General features: G+C 31.6%; 1 protein-coding gene and 1 long non-coding RNA gene across 2 annotated transcripts; both read left to right on the top strand.

The window, feature by feature from the left end:
• The first annotated feature begins 2,926 nt into the window (after positions 1-2,926).
• On the top strand, positions 2,927-5,321 carry LOC110891308 (alpha carbonic anhydrase 7). Its single transcript, XM_022139001.2, has 7 exons — positions 2,927-3,087; positions 3,526-3,743; positions 3,856-3,962; positions 4,066-4,168; positions 4,617-4,784; positions 4,865-4,918; positions 5,017-5,321. The coding sequence occupies exons 1-7, from the start codon at positions 2,991-2,993 to the stop codon at positions 5,098-5,100; spliced, it is 831 nt and encodes a 276-aa protein (XP_021994693.1). The 5' UTR covers positions 2,927-2,990; the 3' UTR covers positions 5,101-5,321.
• A 5,018-nt stretch (positions 5,322-10,339) lies between these two features.
• Positions 10,340-10,737, top strand: LOC110887423. Its single transcript, XR_002563295.2, has 2 exons — positions 10,340-10,420; positions 10,503-10,737. It is a non-coding gene; the product is annotated as an uncharacterized LOC110887423 (long non-coding RNA).
• The last annotated feature ends 9,620 nt before the right edge of the window (positions 10,738-20,357 follow it).

Below are 20,357 nucleotides of genomic sequence, written 5' to 3'. Positions count from 1 at the left end.
TGACAAGTGTCCAATAACCTAAAAAAACCCACTACACAAAAAAACCCACGAAAAAAAAAAAAAAAAAAAAAACCTTAAACATCCACCACCACCAAAAACCTAAACCCCCACACCCCTCCCCCCCCCCCCCACACATCACCCACCCTAAAATTTTTTTATTTTTTTATTTTTTATTTTATTATTTTTTTTTTTGCCGAGAGGGTGGGGGGTGGGGGTTTAGGTTTTTGGGTGGGGGTGGGTGTTTAGTTTTTTTTAGATTTTTTTTAGGTTTTTAGGTTAGGTTTTTTTTAGGTTTTTGGGGGGTGAGGTGGGGGGGGGGGGGTGTTAGGTTTTTTTTAGGTTTTTGGGGGGTGGGTGGGGGTTTAGGTTTTTTGGGGGTTTTTTTGGTGAGGTATAGTTTTTTTTTTTTTTTTTTTTTTTTGCGGGGGGGGGGGGGGGGGGGGGGTGGGGGGGTTAGGTTTTTTGGTGGGGGGGGGGGGTTAGGTTTTTTTTAGGTTTTTGGGGGGTGGGTGGGGGTTTAGGTTTTTTGGGGGTTTTTTTGGTGAGGTATAGTTTTTTTTGTTTTTTTTTTTTTTGCGGGGGGGGGGGGGGGGGTGGGGGGGTTAGGTTTTTTGGTGGGGGGGGGGTTAGGTTTTTGGGTGGTGGTGGGGTGGGGTGGGGGTGGGTGTTTAGGTTTTTGGTGGTGATGTAGTAGGTTTAGTTTTAGGTTATTGGACACTTGTCACTCTATAAATCATTCTTATACTTCTTACAATTAGAAGCCTTTGTAGAATAACTTGACCCGTACGGGTATATACTAACAAAAGAAAAATAAACACAAAGATAAAATTTAGAAACATAACACTTGAATTGTTTTAACTTTTAATTAAAAAAGGAGCATAAGAAATAAAGAAAAAAAGCGTTAGGTTAAGAGAAGACACAAAAAATTAACTGAGAGCATTCTCATCAAATCCATCAAATTATACATACATTCTACTAAAAACAACTCCTATATCAATATATTTCCACTAAAAACAAATACTTTTTCTCCCTCCTTTTCAATTAAATAATATTATCATCACATTTTTCTCTTTCCTTCACTCACAAACACTTTCAATATATATTAAAAAAATTATACTGGGTGAACAGTGTCCCCCCAAATATACAGATGAACAGTAACATTTTCTCTCTCCTCCACTCACAACCACTTTTTATACTCTTTACAATATAAAAACTCACCCTCACAAGTTTTGATGGATTGGATAAAAAAGAAGTTAATTTCTTTTTTTATATCTATTCTATTATTAGTAAATTGTACATTTTTTTTTCACTAAAATTCTTTTTTTACATCTATTCTATTATTAATAAATTGTACATTCTTTTTTTCACTAAAAGATTAAACCCTTACTACTTAAGAAAATAAATCTTTATCCAAAACCTTAGATCGAATGGTGTGAGACTATCATCCACACCCTTGGGTAGTACTTAAGAGGATGGTTTTCCACCCATGGTGAGGTGACGTCTACGTGACAGGTAGTCCCTTTGGGATGAAGCAAACTAAACTCACACATTCTCTATTCTACAACAGCACACACATCTCTCTTTTTTAGTTTCTTATAAAAACCAGAAACAACCACCACTCCGATCTAAATCTTAGTAAATCATACACATATTTATACGAATTAACATGTATTATTAACCACTCTCATAGTATTTATAAACATACATGTTTTTTTCTACGTATTTTTCTTGAACGACAAATTTGGATCATTGATGGATCAATCGTGCTATCATCGGAACTATCCAATCACATTCACCTCAAAAATGTCACTAGATTATAATGCTATAGGCATTTTTTTCTGTTGCCTTGGTGCAAAGGAAACGTCTGTTGGTTGGGGGGTTCTTCGCAGCAATTTATTTTCTACGTATTATATACGTTATCTAGTTTTGAATCTAAACAAAAGGAATCGATATATTAATTATTAGTAAGTTAAATAACGACCACTTTATAAATTATGAACTACACTAAATGAATAATCTATAAATATTCAAACTTATATCGGATAAGGGGAGGGGGGGGGGGTGGTTCACTAGTGATAGAATTTATCACGTACTCACAAGCACCAATCAAGTTCCGCCATGTCATCGACCATTTTCCATCACTCATAACCTTTTTTAGTGGGGGTGGTCATCACTCCTCACCACACCCAACAATTTCCCCCCAACCAATAATTACACTCACAATACCAAACAATAACGCGTGATAAAGATAACGAAAATCGGATTTCGTGGAAATATAACGCGTTGAACTTCTTCCCGGCGGTGGAGTATAACGCGTTGAACTTCTTTCCGTGATAATATCACGTATCCACCCCGCCACCTCTAAGTTTGGACGAAAAAGTATATTATTAAATCTTACGGACAAACATTTCAACATATACCATAATATAAATCTACCATATATAATTTATTTAAACGCCATTGTAGGCTCCGTGTTGACGTAATTTGTTATCTTAACTGGTGTTGTGATAAACGCTTTAGGCACAAATAGTCTTGAATAATTTTCTTTTTTTTTTCTGAACAACAATCTATATAACTCAAACTCCCACATCACTGTCATTGTACCACTAAACGAAAAGCCATTTGCAAGGTGTTGCCATTTCTAACAACCACACATGATGCTTTTGGCTTCCAAAAAAACATTAATGAGTTTATATATTTTGTCCCAGACAAGTCGGATGCAGCCTTTGGCTTCCAAATTATGGTAAGACACAATCCGCACGTCATCTTCTTCATTAAAACAATAAACATCAAATGATGCGTTGGATTATTTCTAAGAAGTAAGAACCACACATGAAACTTCCATGTAATTTCCCACACACCAGGTGCTCTCTGTGTGTGTAATATCCCTATATGTATATATAGTCCCTATGTACAACCATACAACATACCACATATTCATATTCATCTTCTTTAAACACACACACACACATCTCTCTTAGTTGTGAAATATGAAGAAAATGAAATCAAACTCCATTTTGGCAGTTGGTTTTCTTTTGTTTATGCTTATTTTCTTACATCCATCATCAACTCAAGCTCAAGAAGTTGGTAATGCTCATAATTAGATTATATATATGCAGAGCCGTTCCTACGTTTTCGGAGGCCCTAATCGAACTACGAAGTGGTGGCCCTTTGGCAAAATTATTATTTTTAATATATTTAGTAACAAAACCCTCCCCCTTTATCTAGGCTTAGGACCGACAATTATAAACTAAAAAGTTTATAATTGACGTAGTTCAATTTTTTTTTTGAAAGTCATTTGTTTTCTATAATTATAGTATATGTTTAAATAAAATCTACTTTTCTAGCTTTAACCGAGGCAAATTGTTTGATTAAATTATCTTTCGGATGAGTGGTTTTTAGTTTACTAATATCTAACCTAGTTACTTAGTTATAAACCTAGTAGTTACTAGTTACATGTGTTTTCATTTTTTAACTTTAATTAGTGATTTTTGTTTGCAACTATATATGCATGTGAAAATGTAGAGGATCAAAGTGGATTTGATTATTTGAGAGGTAGCACAATGGGACCGGATAGATGGGGCGCGATGAGGAACGAATGGTCATTGTGCAGCAACGGTACGATGCAGTCTCCCATCGATATGTCGAGTAGAAGGGTGGAGATGGTGGAACACCCTAAGAATCTATACAGAAACTATAAGCCATGTAATGCAACCATGCTTAATAGAGGTCATGACATTATGGTAATTAATATTTAATAAAATAATCAATATGTAAGACTTGGATCATTTTTTTTGTTGTATTTACATGTTTCATATAATCATTGAGATTTACAATGGATTTATTTTGTTGCAGGTTAAATGGATAGGAGATGCTGGATCAATTATCATCAATGACACCGAGTATGCTTTAAAACAAGCACATTGGCACTCACCTTCTGAGCATACCATCAATGGCATAAGGTTTAATTACTTTTTCGATTTATAGATGATCTAACATAATGTATTTTCCAAAAATATTAGTTTTAGATGTAGAGCAAATTAACTTATGAATATATATGAACAGGTTTGATATGGAACTACATATGGTCCACCTCAGTATGGACAACAAAATAGCTGTCATTGCTGTTCTTTACAGAATTGGTAGACCTAGCCATTTTCTTTCCAGGGTAACTTGTTCAATTATTTTCAGTTTTCATACTTCAATCTCCGGTTCTTTTCATATCTCGAGTCTAGACGAGCCAAACTTACGAGATCACATGCTAAATGCTCGAATCAAGTCGAGCATGAGTTCCAGCTTAATAATAATTCCATTTAATAAATAAGCCTTAGCTTCACTTGTATATTGAGTTTTGATAGGCTTGTAACTCTAAATGAACCCATTATTTATTTAATAATCTTTTATTAAATATGTTAGGTTATATATGAAAGTTATAATCATCAATATATACATATAACTAATTATAATGTAAATAAAATAAATAATAACTAATAAACAAGCCGGGCTCAAGCTTTAGAAATAAAGATCGAAATAAGCTAAGCCCAAGCTCAAGCTTATATGAACCCAGGATTAGCTCTACTTATATTTTCTTTACATTTTTTGTTTTTGACTTGCAGTTGGCTGTAAACATATCGTCTATGATAGATCACAAGGGCATGCGTGGACACAGTGGAATAATAAATCCTAGAGCAATTCAAATGAGCAGTAGGATGTATTATCGATATATCGGTTCACTCACCGTCCCGCCTTGTACAGAAAGAGTTGTTTGGACCATTAGCAGAAGGGTAACAATCAATATGTTTGTAACTATATACATGGATAACCATTTATTTTTATACAAACTAATGATTTTATGTTAACACAGATAAGAACAGTTTCAATACGTCAAGTAAAATTACTTCGAGAGGCCGTAAATGATGTAAGTATATATCATTAGAAATCAAGAGAATGCAAAGTTCTTATTGTTTTCATTCAAGTAAAATAAAGTAAATTAATGCTTTGACGTTTATGTTGCAGTATGCAGAATATAATGCGAGACCAGTACAACCAGATAATCTACGAGACATTCTTCTTTATGCCCAGCCTCAAGAGAGGAAATAGAAACGAATACACACACTGTGCGGCCACTATTTTTTTTAATACATTAAGTCTATATGTCTTCAATTCTGTTATGTTTTTTGATAAATTTGGTTTTCTACTTCTGTCATATTCATATTGTGAAACTATTGTCTATTTTTATATGCTTGTTTCATTTATCATTCATCTTTAAATTTGTTTTTTAATTATTATTATATCTCTGGTTTGAATATTAGGATACTAGTTAATTAGGGGAGGATGGGTGGTCACTAGTGATAGAATTTCATCACTTCCAAATTTTTTTAATTTTTATTTTAAAATTAGAAATTAACAATAAAACACTAAAATTATAAATTATAAATTTCATTAAAATTAAAACAGTTTTCTGTTTTTATAAATTTTTTTTTCTGTTTTCTATAAAAAACTGTTTTTCTGTTTTTATATAACATAAAACTGCGTTTATGTTTTTTATAAAAACAGTTTTTTGCTTTTATAAAAGTCCATAATCATATCTTTTGTTTTTAATTCAGAGAGCCTTTCATTTATAATTTTTTATGAAAGTATATTAAATTATGTAGGCTCAATATAAAAACCAAATAAAAATAAAGCCTGCATCGTCTTCTTCTACCTCCTGCTGCAGCCCATCCATCTAGTCCCACCCCAACGTTCAGTTTGCGAATTTTCAACGCGTGAAAGAATTGACGCGTTATCAATTCAACGCGTTAGACACTCTACTGGCGGCCGTGTACGTTATAATTTAACGCGTGACCGGACGTCCATCACGGACCGCCCCGCCTCCCCTTATTGATCAATGTTTATCATCACAATTAATTGGTTACTTTTATCATCGTTACTTTTAAACGTAATCACTCTATAAAACAAATTATGATTTTTAGTTATTCACTAATATCATTTTCTTTACTTTAAATATTTTATGTAACTAGGTTAGAACCCCGTGTATTACACGCGTTGAATAAATATAATTTTATATGTTAAATAATAAAAAAAGTTATATCTTTATTAACCCAGTATATTATACAGGTTAAATAAATGTAATTTTATATATCAAATAATAAAAAAATTAAATCCTTAAAAACTATGTGTATTACACAGATTAAATAAATGTAAATTTGTATACTAAATACTAAAAACGGTGTATCTTTAAAACACTCGTGTATAATCGGATTGAATAAATCTACCAAATAATAAAAAAATTACATCCTTAAAAACCCCGTACATTACACGTGTTGAATAGATCTAAAAAGAGTTATATCTTTAAAAACCATGTGTATTACACAGATTAAATAAATGTAATTTTGTACAATAAATACTAAAAACGCCGTATCTTTAAAAAACCATGTATAGTCGGGTTGAAAAATCTACCAAATAATAAAAAAAATTATATCATTATAAAACCCCGTGTATTACACGTCTTGAATAAATAAATCTCGCGTTTTACACAAGTTGAATAAATATAATTTTGTATACCCAATAATAAAAAAGTTATATTTTTAATAAATTAGGGTAACATTTAGTATTAATTTATTATTTATAAATTTAATATCAGATAAGTAGGAAAGAGAGGTATTTGATTTAAAGTGTATTACACGGGTTGAACAATTTAAACTATATAGTAAATATTTCTTGTAAATGCAAATCAAGAAACCAAGACATTTATATATATTTGATAAATAATGAAACTAATAATAATAGTAAAAAAAATCTCATACATATGTACAGAGTCGTCTCTGAGAATTCATGTACCCTGTTTGAGCTCGAAAAAATATGTTCTTCCGTAATGTTTTAATATTATTATTTAATTTTAAAATGAAATGGGTATTGGGCTCACTAAGAGCATGTTTGGTTATGTTTTTTGAAACAACTTATAGACTTATTGGTGTTTTGGAAAAGTCAGTATGTAGTGACTTATTGACTTTTTCCTCTCACATACACCCATATTGCGAAACATTATTTTGTAGCTTATGACATTTTTTAAAAAGCCAATAAGTCAATAAGTTGTTTCAAAAAGCTTAGCCAAACATGCCCAAAAGCTAATGCCAATGGGTATGGGCTCACTAAGAGCATGTTTGTTATGCTATTTAAAAAAATTAGCATAGATATCGGATTTTTTTTATAAAAAACACGTGCCCCTCAAAATTAGGGACCCTGTGCGGTGGTACTCCCCGCACACCCTTATCACCGCCCATGCATGTGTATACTCATTTAAGTAATCGATATACATTTGATGATATCCTATATTTTTTTTGTATTTAATTAACATTTTTCTATTTAGTATTATTTGCAATTATTAACATTTTTCTAAATGTATATATAGAGTATAGATGTTACTGAATTTTTGAAGAATAATTATTAATTTTGACATATATATTCAAGCTTATAATTATATAATGTAGTCATGTTTTAATAAAATTCAAAAAAGCGTGAAACCCTTTTCAAATTTCAATAAAAGGGTTTTAATTATCAGATAAACATTTTTTTCTATTTAATATTATCTACAAATTAGAAGATAAATTATTAGAAAATAAATATGAAAGAAAGGCGGTAAACCCAAAAATAGGTGCCTCCAACGAATGACACGTGTCAAACATTGGTTTACTTTATTATATGTATAGATTAACAATTTAGATTTGAGAATAATATTTTACTAAAATATGATAAGATTTAATATTAATTTATTATTTATTCAATTAATATAAGATAAGTATAGATTTGAGGATACGTTTAATGAATAACACAAATCCAAAAGTTTGTTTTTTTTGTATTACATAGATAATATCTAAAATATTAACGGCTTGTAACTTTGTAAAATTGACTTTTAAGTGAACTGAAATATGTAAGAACTAAGAGGTGTTATTTCATACTTTAGTTATTCTTGTGACTTTGGAAACCAATTGTACCCACATGCATCAATGATGTATATTATATTTTTAATATATTAGGGTTGGCTACTACAACTCGTTAAACGGATTGTAGAGTGAATTAAAATAGAAAAATAGTAGTGGTTTTAAAGTTTTTGAATTACGATTTTGAATTCGACTTTCTTCCACTCAAGCCTTAATATTTTCTAAAACAGTATAACTGAAAACAAATTAATATTTAAATTCGACTTTCTTCCACTCAAGTCTTAATATTTTCTATAACAATATTACTGAAAACAAATTAATACTTATAAAGATTTTATGTAGAAATAGTAGTTTAGAAATAATATATACCAATGAAAACAAACATAACTAGGGGACATATACAATCACTATCCTTGTTTAATACAAAATCGATGCTTGATTGCATGTATATAAGGATTGGTGGACCATATCTATATATATTCTAAAGTTTAGTTATATGTTCTATTTTAAAACCAAAATTTATGGTTGTTTTAAATGCATCATCTTATAAAAATCCTATTAATTGCATTTAATTTATATTAAATAAATAAGAGATAAGATAAAAAATAAAATAAAATAATTATATATCAATAATCATTAAAATTAATATCATCAATAACACATTATACTAAATAATATATTATAGATAAAGGTAGATTAGTTTAAAGTTAACTTTGATCTTAATTTGTTTTAATAATTGGTTTAAAGATAATTATTCCAAACTTATGATTATTCTATAAAATGATCTTTGACAAGGTAACCATAAATTTAAATTTCGAAGTAACTAATATATTAAAAGTAGCTCAAATATAATTCGTAATAAAACACAACAATATATTTTCAAAGAAAACATATAATAAAAAAAATAGGTAAAGGGATCCAAATGATATCAAATATTAAGAACTTATCCATGATATTAGTATCAGAATTTAATAGATTAAGATAAAATTTAAACCGAAAGATCATAAGTATCATAAAAATATCATTAAATTAAAGTTAAAAAGTAAAGAAAAGAATTATTATTATAATATTAAAATAATAAAAATATATAAAAAACTATATATATTATTAAAATATTAAAATTACTATTTGTACCGATACCAAACAAGACCGTACCGGTATTTTCAATACCAGTACCGGTTGACACCAAGCTTATCCCACCCCGTGATACTAAAAAAATCATCAAATTAAAGTTAAACAGTAAAAAAAAGGAATTATTATTATAATATTAAAATAATAAAAGTATTAAAATAACTATATATATATATATATATATATTCTAATATATTATTAACAAGATTTTGGCTAAATTAATTAGATTATTATAAATAATAATAATAATAATTTACAAATAAAACAACACAATTTGCAACAAAGCAATGCATGAAACACCATATTAACATATAGTACAGTACATTAATGCTAGAACCTAATCTATACTATATTATAAAGCATTTCATAAGGATACCAACCAAATTTAAGTAATTACAATCTTTTATACTTATGGTACAACAACTTAATGATGTTAGTAAGGGGTGAAATGGTCTTTCTACATTAATATTAAAAAATAAAAAAAATAATTATCTATATCTATATCTATCTATCTATACTATATTATAAAGCCTTTCATAAGGATACCAACCAAATTTAAGTAATTACAATCTTTTATACTTATGGTACAACAACTTAATGATGTTAGTAAGGGGTGAAATGGTCTTTCTACATTAATATTAAAAAATAAAAAAATAATTAAATGAGAATATAATCACAATTAATTATAATAATACAATAATAAGTTCGGTTTTTAAATGCAATTAATAAACGAAACCTATTGGGATAAACCGCAAAAGCACTCCAAAGGTCCAATTTCAATCAATATGTAATAAATTTGACCGATTAAGGAATCTCCTATCATTGCTATAAATTCGCCATTTCACTCAACATCAACTCCTTTGTCTACTATTGAGCGAGTTAGAGTCGAAAAGAAAGAGATAAGAAAGAGATAAGTTGATATGAAATTTATTTATCTTGGTGGAAAGGTGTGTTCTTTTATACCCATTTCAACATTTATTCGAAAAAACTTTGGTTTGTTTCTTAAAATATTCAAATGGGATAACAGTTTTCTTTTACATAATCTATGAGTTTATATTGATGTTTTATTATGTTTTTGGTGATTTAGTGGTTTTTTTTTTCAAATTATGATTTTATATTACATATAAAGTATACACACAAGTTATTGGATAAAAAAGACAGACACTTCATACTTCATCAAGGTACCCTTGCATGACTATAGTATCTGGAACCATTTACCAATGTATTGTTTAATTGTTCATAAATTTATAGTCTTTTTTCCTTTTTGCAGCTTCATGTATATGGATGTGTAAAAGGGTGGGTACGAGAAAAGTTATTCATTTGGAGATAGACATTTATTTGGCCTATTGGTATTTCCTTTTTTAATTTCTACTTTACTATTTTTTTTAAACATATGATGCTTTTGTGTGATTTAATTGATACTATATATAGGCAATATAGATGCAGAGGAAATATTTGAGGAGGTATTGTTTGACAGGATTGGGCAGCAAACTTTAAGGGCTCGGATGTTTTCAACCCGCGCAAAAGATTTAAATTGATTGCGTTTATCTATACTATCGTATAAAGCATTTCACAAGGGTTCCAACCAAATTTAAATAATTGCAACATATTATGCTTATAGTACAACAACTCAATGAAGTTAGTAAAGGGAATTAGTCTTTCTACATGAGTATAAATTGATAAATACAATTAAATTGATAACTTTATAAATTAAGTATTGTTAAATACTTGATAAAGAATTAAATCATTTGACTTAGTTGAACATCATCACCTTCCTCATATTTACATTGCTTTTCAATTTCAAGTTCTCCGTAACCGATTACTTGATTGAATTTTATAATTAAGTCATTATTATTTGGTTTAGTAATTGCTAAACATCATACAAATAAGGTTACAACCTTTTTTGCAATTTTATCAGATAGTTGATGAACATCATATGAAATAAAAATAAAAATAAATAATAATAATAATAATAATAATAATAATAATAATAATAATAATAATAATAATAATTAGATATAAAAAAACTTAATCAACGTTATTATGAATTTAATTATAACTATAAATGGTTTTAAAACTTAAAAGATGCTAACCAATTAGAAACGAAAATTACTAAAAGGTAATTTCATGGGGTATTATTATCTATAATACCTAATAATTGCAACAATAATGATTAAATAATGAACTTAATTACAGATGGTTTAAAACTCAAAAGAATGCTCTTTGCATCTTACCTCAAGTCTCATGGAATAAGGTTCAAATGATAACCATTGCATAATTAGGAACCACTTTTTAGCCCTTGGATCGTATTTTGATGGTTGAGACCTTTAAGTGCAATATCTATATCTCTAAGATGAAGATAATGTATGGTAATGAAGATTTGGAGCAACAAGAGGTAAAAACAGCCCGAATTTTTCCTTTTATAAATTCGATTCGATTCGTGAGTGTTAGTGTGTGTGTTTATATTGATTAGGGTTTCATCAAATGCAATGTGAGGGTTTCCAATCGGTGTTTATATAAATAATATAGAACCCAATTTTTATGTATGTGTATGTAGTGTGTAGTATGGGGTCTTGCTTACCTCATTCAAGGAATAACAATGAAAGACAGGGGTCATTGATTTCGAAAAACTCCGCCCATTTGTTAGCCTTCTTCCTGATTTTAAGTTACGGTGAGTCAATTTCCTTTTTTCTGATTCTAATCGATTAAGAACTATACGTGATTAACCAACGAATTGTGGTAGATTTTATGTTTCTATTGCAGTATTTGGATTGAATTGACTGTTGCAATTTAATAATCGTCAGTTATAGTTCGTTTTTTGAATATAGAGAAACACTGACTTATTTAAGGTGCTTGATTTGGGTGAATAGTAGCAATATAAACTGCTATTGTAATTTGGTGTGATATTCAATTCAATATCAGCAACCTAATCAAATTGTTCCCTAAACATAGAGTAAATGTGTTCACCAGCAAGGTAATAATATGTACTAATTTTCAATTATAAGAGACTTCTAATAAGGAAATATAGCTATTAGGTTATGTCAAGGTAAGCATAGTTTATAAAGAATATGTTGCAGAATAAAGTTAATACAACATTTTAGTAATAAATAATAAACTGCTTTCTTATCTATAAAAGGGAACAAAACCTGCAATTTGACTTTTAGATGTCAAAACTGAATTTATATGTATATGTATATGTAGTATAATATATATATTTAACATCTATTTTACACCATCTAAAACAATGAAAAAGAAAAAATAAAAATAAAAAAATTTGAAAACTGTGACGTCTTTTGAAGAGGGTTGAGAAACCACACGTCCATAGAATTGAAGTTTTGTGAGACCACATGTGGTGGGGCGCAAACCTCTCTCAAAGCGTCTTAAAAACGCGGGGGAACACTGTACCCTCGGGCGTTTTGGGCCTTTTTTTGACTGGTAGTGCTACCACAAAGCGCCGAACGAGGAGTGGACTTTGGTCAAAATAACCATGGTCAAACGGCTAACTTTAAAAAAAAACCGGTTTTTGTTTTAAAAATCTATACTATATTCGCACTTTCGTACCGTGTCACGCACTATCTATATCAGTCGTCGTTCCAGGAAAAAACAATAACTATTATGCATGTCGTGCATCGCACGGGTGTTCCCCCTAGTATTTATTAAAAATAAAGACATGCACGTATCAATACAAGGAGTGCCTTTATTTCAGCTTCCATGTTCGAATTCCAATACTCAATATTATAGCATTTGCAAATATTATCCACAAGTGTAAAACCAATTGGTTAGTCAAAATTCAATAAAATTAGAATACAAATCCCAACTCTCATGCTGGGTGGTATGGCCACCCAGCGAGTTTTTTCCCAAATTAGTGTGGGTGGAAAACTTATTTACCAAAATGGGTGATTTGAAAAATATTTAACAAAATTGGTGTTTTTTAAAAAACACATTTTGATTTTTATAAGTTTAAAGTATTATTTTTTTTAAATGGGTGTATTTTTTTTTCTTCAATCAACTCATTATTTTTTTTATATATAGCTAACTTATTATATTTTGATTTTTATAAGTTTAAAGTATTACTGATTACATATTAATCTAGTTTTATTAATTTTTTTTGTCCAATAAGTTGATGTTCATGTTTGATAGGAGTAAATATTACCATTATCTTCGTGTTCGTTTATAATCCTGAAATTACATGAGCAAACTTTATATTAAAATTATTTATCTTACATAAATATAAAGGGGAAATAAAAGAAAAACATTAAAAAACAAAAACTAAAGAATTAAGATAAGTTAGTTAAAAAATAAAATAAACCGAATAATGAGTTGTTTGGTAAAAGAACGTGATATTGAATACAAAATAAATGCAAAAATGTAATATATTAGTTTAAAATAAAGAAATAAATATAAACACTCATTGGTAAATAATTTTTTTAAATAACCTATTTTGGTAATTATTTTTTTCACCACCACCATTGTGGGAAAAAAACTTGAAAGAAAACACCTATTTTGGTAAATATTTTTCAAATGACCCATTTTCGTAAATATTTTTTCCACCACCACTCTTTTGGAAAAAAAACTCTTGGTATGGTTGGAGCCCCTTAGAGGTTACATTGATACACATTAGTGTCACATAGGATAAGGGCTCCATTGCCTTTTTAAAATAAAGCCCACGTTATGAAATGTAGTCCCTTCAATTATTACCTATTTAATTTTTTTTTTTATTCCTAGCTTTTTTTAGTATTTCTTGCATTTAAATAAATAGAAAAAAAAACCAAACATCTAAATCAATTAGAAAAAAAAAACAAAACATTTAAATATATAAGAAAAAAAAATAAGACTTAAACTACTTAAAAAACATAAGACCTAAAAATAAAACATCAAACATATAAATAATAAGACGTAATCAAAGGCGGCGCCACGAAAAACCATCTAATTTGGGCTCGAAAAATCCTCCAAATGGCAACGTGATCATATGGCCTTACGCATATTTGCTTCGTACTCGGCCTATGCCTTAGCAAGCGCTACATCCTCGGTGGCACCTTACTCGCGGTTCAACGCAGTGACGTAGCACCTCTCAAAATTTGAACACTTTAGGCGTAGATGCATAAACCTTCCGAGAATTTGTTCTCTTCCACAAATATTCTCACTTACACATTCGTAGAATGTGGTCCTAATCATGCCCCAAGTTTGAGGATGCCCCAAGTTTGAGGTGCTTTGTCAAGGAATCCTAAATCCACTCTTTCCGCCCAACTTGTGGCTAACGCGATATCCTCTGGCTCGGTCAAACGACGTGCCATTAATTAAAATAAAAAAGATTTGAGAGTATAATAATTGATGAGAGAGTGTTAAAAATTAGTAGATGGAGGTGTTTTTGGAGGAATAAAATATGAGAGAGTGTGTATATATAGAGAATAGATTATTTTATTTTTGAAATATATTTTTTAATTGTTCTGTTGCCAACAGTCAAATGGCACTACCCACACAATTTCAAGCTCGTGAATGCTCGTTATTGTGCTGGCGAGCATTAAATAGCACCCCACCCATGGCGCCTATGGTATGGGGGTGGGGCGCCATTGATGATTTTTAGCTGAGGTGGATGCTGGTTAGCGCCCCGTACCGCATAGCCTTAGAGCATTCACATTCTATTTTGCATATATTTGTAAGTGGGTTCTACATATTATAAAAAGTGGTTGTGAGTGGAGTAGAGAGAAAATATTACTGTTCATCGGCCCGAATTGGACATCCAATTGCTTCGATTTGAATTATCCGGAGAATGCCTTATATAGATATCCAATATATCAAAAAGATGGACAATCAAACCTATTTCTCGATTCAATAGAAGCCCAAAGAGGTGAATAGGGTCCCAAATAACGAGAGATATGTAAAAAGCAGGCCTGATTACGCCTATTCCTAATCCTAAATGGAATGTAACGACGTAGGGATCCACATAGTATCTATTTAGATACGCTCAAATAACCCCTTCTCACAATGAGAATGTATATAACCCTATTCCGGTCTGGTCCGGTATGAAATGAACTTATAATCATAGAATCTCAATAACTTTTTAATATTTTTTAAAGTGGTTGTGAGTGTAGGATAGAGAAAAGGTAATGATAAAGGTATAAAAAGTATTATTTAATTGAAAAGAAAAGAGAAAATGTAGTGATTTTTAGTATAATTATAAGAATGAGGATAGAGGAAGGGATTTGAAATTGGTTCACGAAATTTGTTAGAATTGGAACCTTAATTCCAATCTTGATCTGCTTGGTTTACAAAGCAATTGGATTGGAATTGAGCATCAATTCATTTAATTAAAAGAATGCAAAATCCTTTGTACATATGAAGGAATTCAAGTAAATTCGTTGGAATCTTGCACTAGTTGACGTCGTCGCATCCATCCGCCCACGACCCGCATCATTTAAAGTACACTGTGGTTGACATTTTGTCACGTATTTAGTCCTTAATTTTTCCCAAAAGTAAATGGATGATCCCTGTGGTTTGCGCTTTGTAACATATTTAGTCCCAAACTTTAAGTGACTAAATGTGTTACAAATTGCATACCACAGGGACTGTCCATGTACTTTTAGCATAAGTTAGGGACTGAATACGAAACAAAGTGTAAACCACAGTGTACTTTAAAAAAGCCAGGGACTAAATCTAAAATTTTGATTAATCATAGGGACCATCCATGTACTTTATTAAACAAACGATGTTTGTCGATGACGAGCCGTGGTGGGTCAAAACGGAACAGCTCAGGACCACATTAGGATTGGGGTCTGGCCGGGTTTGACGATTAGACCCGGCCCGGTTGTAGTCGGTTCGGGTCAGTTCTGCAAGCCAAATCGGTATGGATGAGCAGTGTGGGTCAGGTCGACAGACCAAGTCGGTTTGGGCCAACACTACGGGTTGGGGAAGTTGGAGTCAGGTCAACGATGCGGTCCGAGTTTGGTTTGGGCTGACAAGTTTGGTCAGCAGTGTGAGTCAGGCTGATTCCGGGAGATTGTGTCAGGGAAGTTGCGGTTAAGGCGGGCTGTTGGGGCGGCGAGCCAGCCCCATCAGGTCGACAGTTGGGAGATGGTGGTGGACCACGATGATAGATTTCGGTTCCTTTGTCAACCGAACATATAATTCCTATTGGAATGTTTAATTCCAAATCTGATTCCTTCAGATTTGAGTTTCTATACAAATTCTAATTCCAAAACATTTTGGGGGCAGGTTATAGTAAGGTATTTTTTTATGTTAAAGAATAGGATTGTTATGCACACATACTTACCTATTAATCCATTTGCATAACAAGATATTAACCTTTTCGATATTGTTAGAAAGAGTAAACTGCCAAAATAGTCCTTGAGTTTTGGTCATTTTTGTCACTTTAGTCCAAGATTCAAACCTTTTTAATCTGGGTTCTTGTGTTTTCAATTTTGTTGCCATTTTCATTCAAAAGCAAAATCTTGTTAGTTTTTTCAGTTAACATCCACCTTTTTTTTCAATCTTTTTCCTCCCTTTTAATGAAGGAAAAAATGGTCAGATTTTTTTTAATCTTTTATAATAAAACGTTAAAAGACCATTTTGTCCTTCGTTAAAAGGGAGGAAAAAGAAAAAAAAAGTTGGATGTTAACTGAAAAGTCTAACCAGATTTTGATTTTGGATGACAATGTCAATAAAATTGAAACCACAAGGATCTAGATTCAAAAGATTTGAAATTTGGACTAAAGTGCCAAAAGTAACCAAACTTCAGGGACCGGTTTGACAGTTTACTCTATTAGAAACGAAACCACACCAAATTACTAAGCCTTAGTTACCTATAACAACATTTACCATGGCAGGGAGTTTTCATGTCATTGGTCAAAATTGTCGGCCAGCTGCTACGCTGGCATTTTCCCATTGTTCAAGCTAAATTACGATTTTGCCCGTTTAAATTTACAGTTTTGTCATTGGTTTTGTTTTTTTTTCCTTCCCAACTAGATTACAATTTTGCCCTTATCTCAAATTTACAGTTTTGTCATCTTTTTTGTTTTTTTTTCGTGAAATTACGATTTTGACCCCAGTATAAAATTACAGTCATGCCATCATTTTAGTTTTTTTTATGTAAACGCCCCTGTTGTATGCGCATATAATGTATATATGTGTGGGGGCTCGGGGGGCTAAAATGAAAGTGCACTAATTTTAACGTTATTTTACTAATTTTGTGAAAATAACGTTAAAAGAGGGGGATAGTTAATCATACATCACGTGGTGACGTTGATAGCCAAAAGACAAGGGAATACATGCACTAATCGACCTTTGTCTTAATTGTTGTTAAGTGTTATGTGCCTTATGTCAAAGGCTTGATGCAAAACTACTATCGAGCCGGAGGTCTCACTGGAAGCAGCCTCTCTATTCCTACGAGGTAGAGGTAAAAGGTTGTCTACATCTTACTCCCCTGAGACCCTACCTTAACTTTGCTACTGGTGGGATTTACTGAGTATGATGACGATGACGATTATATATAAAATTATGGTCGTATTTTGTTTTAATTGGTTGAATCGGTGTAATTTTAATCCATGCCAGACGGTTGTCTGGCACACGCTCATTTGTCCTGAAACATTACAATTTTGCCCCCACTTTATAATTATAGTGTTTCCATTATTTTAGGTTTTTTAAAGCAAAACTATGGTAGTAATTTGTTTTAATTGGTTGACTATTTGACTAGATGCAATTTTTTTAAGTAATGTTATGAGTAGTATGTACAAGTAACCGAAGCACAGACCTACATATTACAAGAGAGAGAAATATCCGGCTTTCACGCAACACGGACGGGGCAAAATCTAGTAATAAAACACAACATATCCCTAACAATTCGCTAAGAATTATTATATTTTTCTTTTCTTCATTTATCAGTTCCCTATATGCATGTGACCAGTTTCACCCTTATAGAGGTGCATATATTTTTCGGTGTATATATTGAGGCTAATTTCACCTTCTGTTCCTCATCCACACCATTAATCTTGAACAATTCCTAACATATGCAAATCCATCCGACATATTCTCCTGGTAATTAGTGGAACTCGAGTTTCGTAATACGACTAAACCGCTTCACTAGGTATTTTAGTACTTCTTCCTTCCTTATTTCATAAGGCGTTGTTATTGAACCAAGACGCCATTGAGTCGACAACTCAATTCCGCAATTGCACTATATTGTTTTGTAGCTAAGGGTTCAACCAATCAGATACGTGTGTCCTTTTATCATCATCATCTACTATCGAGTCGGTGGTCTCAATGGAAGCAGCATCTCTATTTCTACGGGGTAGAGGCAAGGTTGTCTACATCTTACCTTCCTCAGACCCTACCTTAGCTTTGCTATTGGTGGGATTTACTGATGATGATGATGATCTACGGTATTTCATAAATGGCTAACTTAAACACCCTCTAAACATACTTCTAAATCTACCATTGTCCCTACTATGAGACTATATATATAACACTCACTCAACTCAACCAACTGGGAAGGAACACATTTGCTACACACTTTAATACTATTGGTTACAAGCTGATGTGTGAAATATATGTTAATTAAATTCAACAAGTTTTAAAATTGGAAAAACCCGTAAACCACACACTACCGGCAAGTGTACCGGTCGTAAGTAGTAAAACAAGTAAGTCCGAGTATCGAACCGTGGACACAATCTAGCGACTCTTGATACTAAACCTCTATCGAGCCCTAGCCTAATAAATTGGTTTTGTCTTGAGAAAAATATTTTTAAACTAAAAAGCAATTAAAATAAATAGACGACCAAACAGCAGCAAGCACAAACAACTAGAGACTGGACTGAACTCAAGTATGAGAAAAATAGGTTACCTAGGTAAGAATCCCTAGACTCATGAATAAAATCCAAACCTTGGTTTCGAATGAAGACTATGCCTAACCCGATAAACCCCAAGAAGGTAAACCGAACCTGACAGTATGACAAATGATGAAGTGCTAAAATGGACTGACTCGAGTTATCGACCACCAAGTCCCACAACTATCAGGTGTAAAGTAATTTATTTACTAAAACCCTCAAATTATGAAGCAGAAATAACTAAGAACACCGAGACCCTAGGAAACTCTAGACGCGAATAAACAGATGAACCCGAGTTATCGGCCACCCAAACTGTCAAACAACGCCCAGCTAATAACCTAGCAATTCTAGATTAGATTTCTCACCTCTAGAAAAGATTGCACGTTTTAATTACTTGGTTTTAATAATTATTACACTTGAATTAGATTTCTCACTTTCAAGGTCTAGACCGAAAGATTACAACCTAGACTGACTCCCGGCTCTAAAGTATATTTCTAAGTATCTAGAGCAATGGAACCAACAAATAAATTATTAAACCAATCAACACCAACACACAAATATTTAGAATCGGGTTCAAAAATTATATCATGTAAATCATCACATTCATTCAAAACCAAAAGTTATTCATTCAAACAAATAGTCTAGTTCATCAACCCTAGGCAACCATAAAAAGTTTAGCTACTCATAGTCAATAAAAACGCATAAACAATGTTCAATATAATCTCATACATCATGTCTAATAATGAAAAGAACAAAGTTTACTGTTTAAATCTAACCGGATTGCGAACTAAATAATACCTCCCTCTTTTATTCTTCTTTTATTCTTCTTTGCGCCAACTGTTTTGTGACCTGCCTTCTGTGCTTACTGTCGTCCAAAGGGAGTTAATTCCCTTGACTATGCACCATGAGATGTATATATCAGATTTTCTTTTGGTGCACCGCTAGGTTTTCTTTTATATGCAGCCCACAAGAAAAATGTCCATGTTTCTCTTCCGTAAAAGTGGGTTGGGCCTGGCTCTCGACACTTCTAACTAGCCTAAAAATAAAGAAATAGAGGCAATGGCAGCTTTGTAATATTTGAATTTCATTGAAGGCATTTTTGTCTTTCTAACATGTGAAACAGCAAACACACATTCAGATTCAAGTTTTGTCGTTTGGTGTGAGGGAATTAATGAACTTTCACTCTTTTGCTACTTTTAGTCCCTCACTTTTTCACACTACATCACAATAAATTTTCAACTTTCAGCTTATCACGATAATGGTCCCTCACACTTTATTAGATTATTCCTAACTTAGTGTTTATTTTTCTTTTCGCACCAGGACCTGGCAAAACAAAAACTAAACAAGTACGAATGTACAAAGACTAAAAATGACTCAAAAACTACAAAAATAAAATACCAAATACACGGGTAAATGACGTTGTTTTTCAATACATCAAATATCCCCACACTTGAACCTTTTTCGTCCC

This window comes from Helianthus annuus, chromosome 11 (genome assembly GCF_002127325.2).
Source record: "Helianthus annuus cultivar XRQ/B chromosome 11, HanXRQr2.0-SUNRISE, whole genome shotgun sequence".
Taxonomy (NCBI): domain Eukaryota; kingdom Viridiplantae; phylum Streptophyta; class Magnoliopsida; order Asterales; family Asteraceae; genus Helianthus; species Helianthus annuus.
Note: the sequence above shows the minus strand (reverse complement) of the source record. Positions and strands in the feature narration are given on the sequence as shown.

What these genes read in the sequence shown, in the direction of transcription:
- LOC110891308 (XM_022139001.2), top strand. Translation starts at nt 2,991, where the DNA reads ATGAAGAAAATGAAATCAAACTCCATTTTGGCAGTTGGTTTTCTTTTG. An exon ending in ATAGAGGTCATGACATTATG is followed by an intron (nt 3,744 to 3,855) that starts GTAATTAATATT and finishes ATTTTGTTGCAG; the next exon opens with GTTAAATGGATAGGAGATGC. An exon ending in CATACCATCAATGGCATAAG is followed by an intron (nt 3,963 to 4,065) that starts GTTTAATTACTT and finishes ATATATGAACAG; the next exon opens with GTTTGATATGGAACTACATA.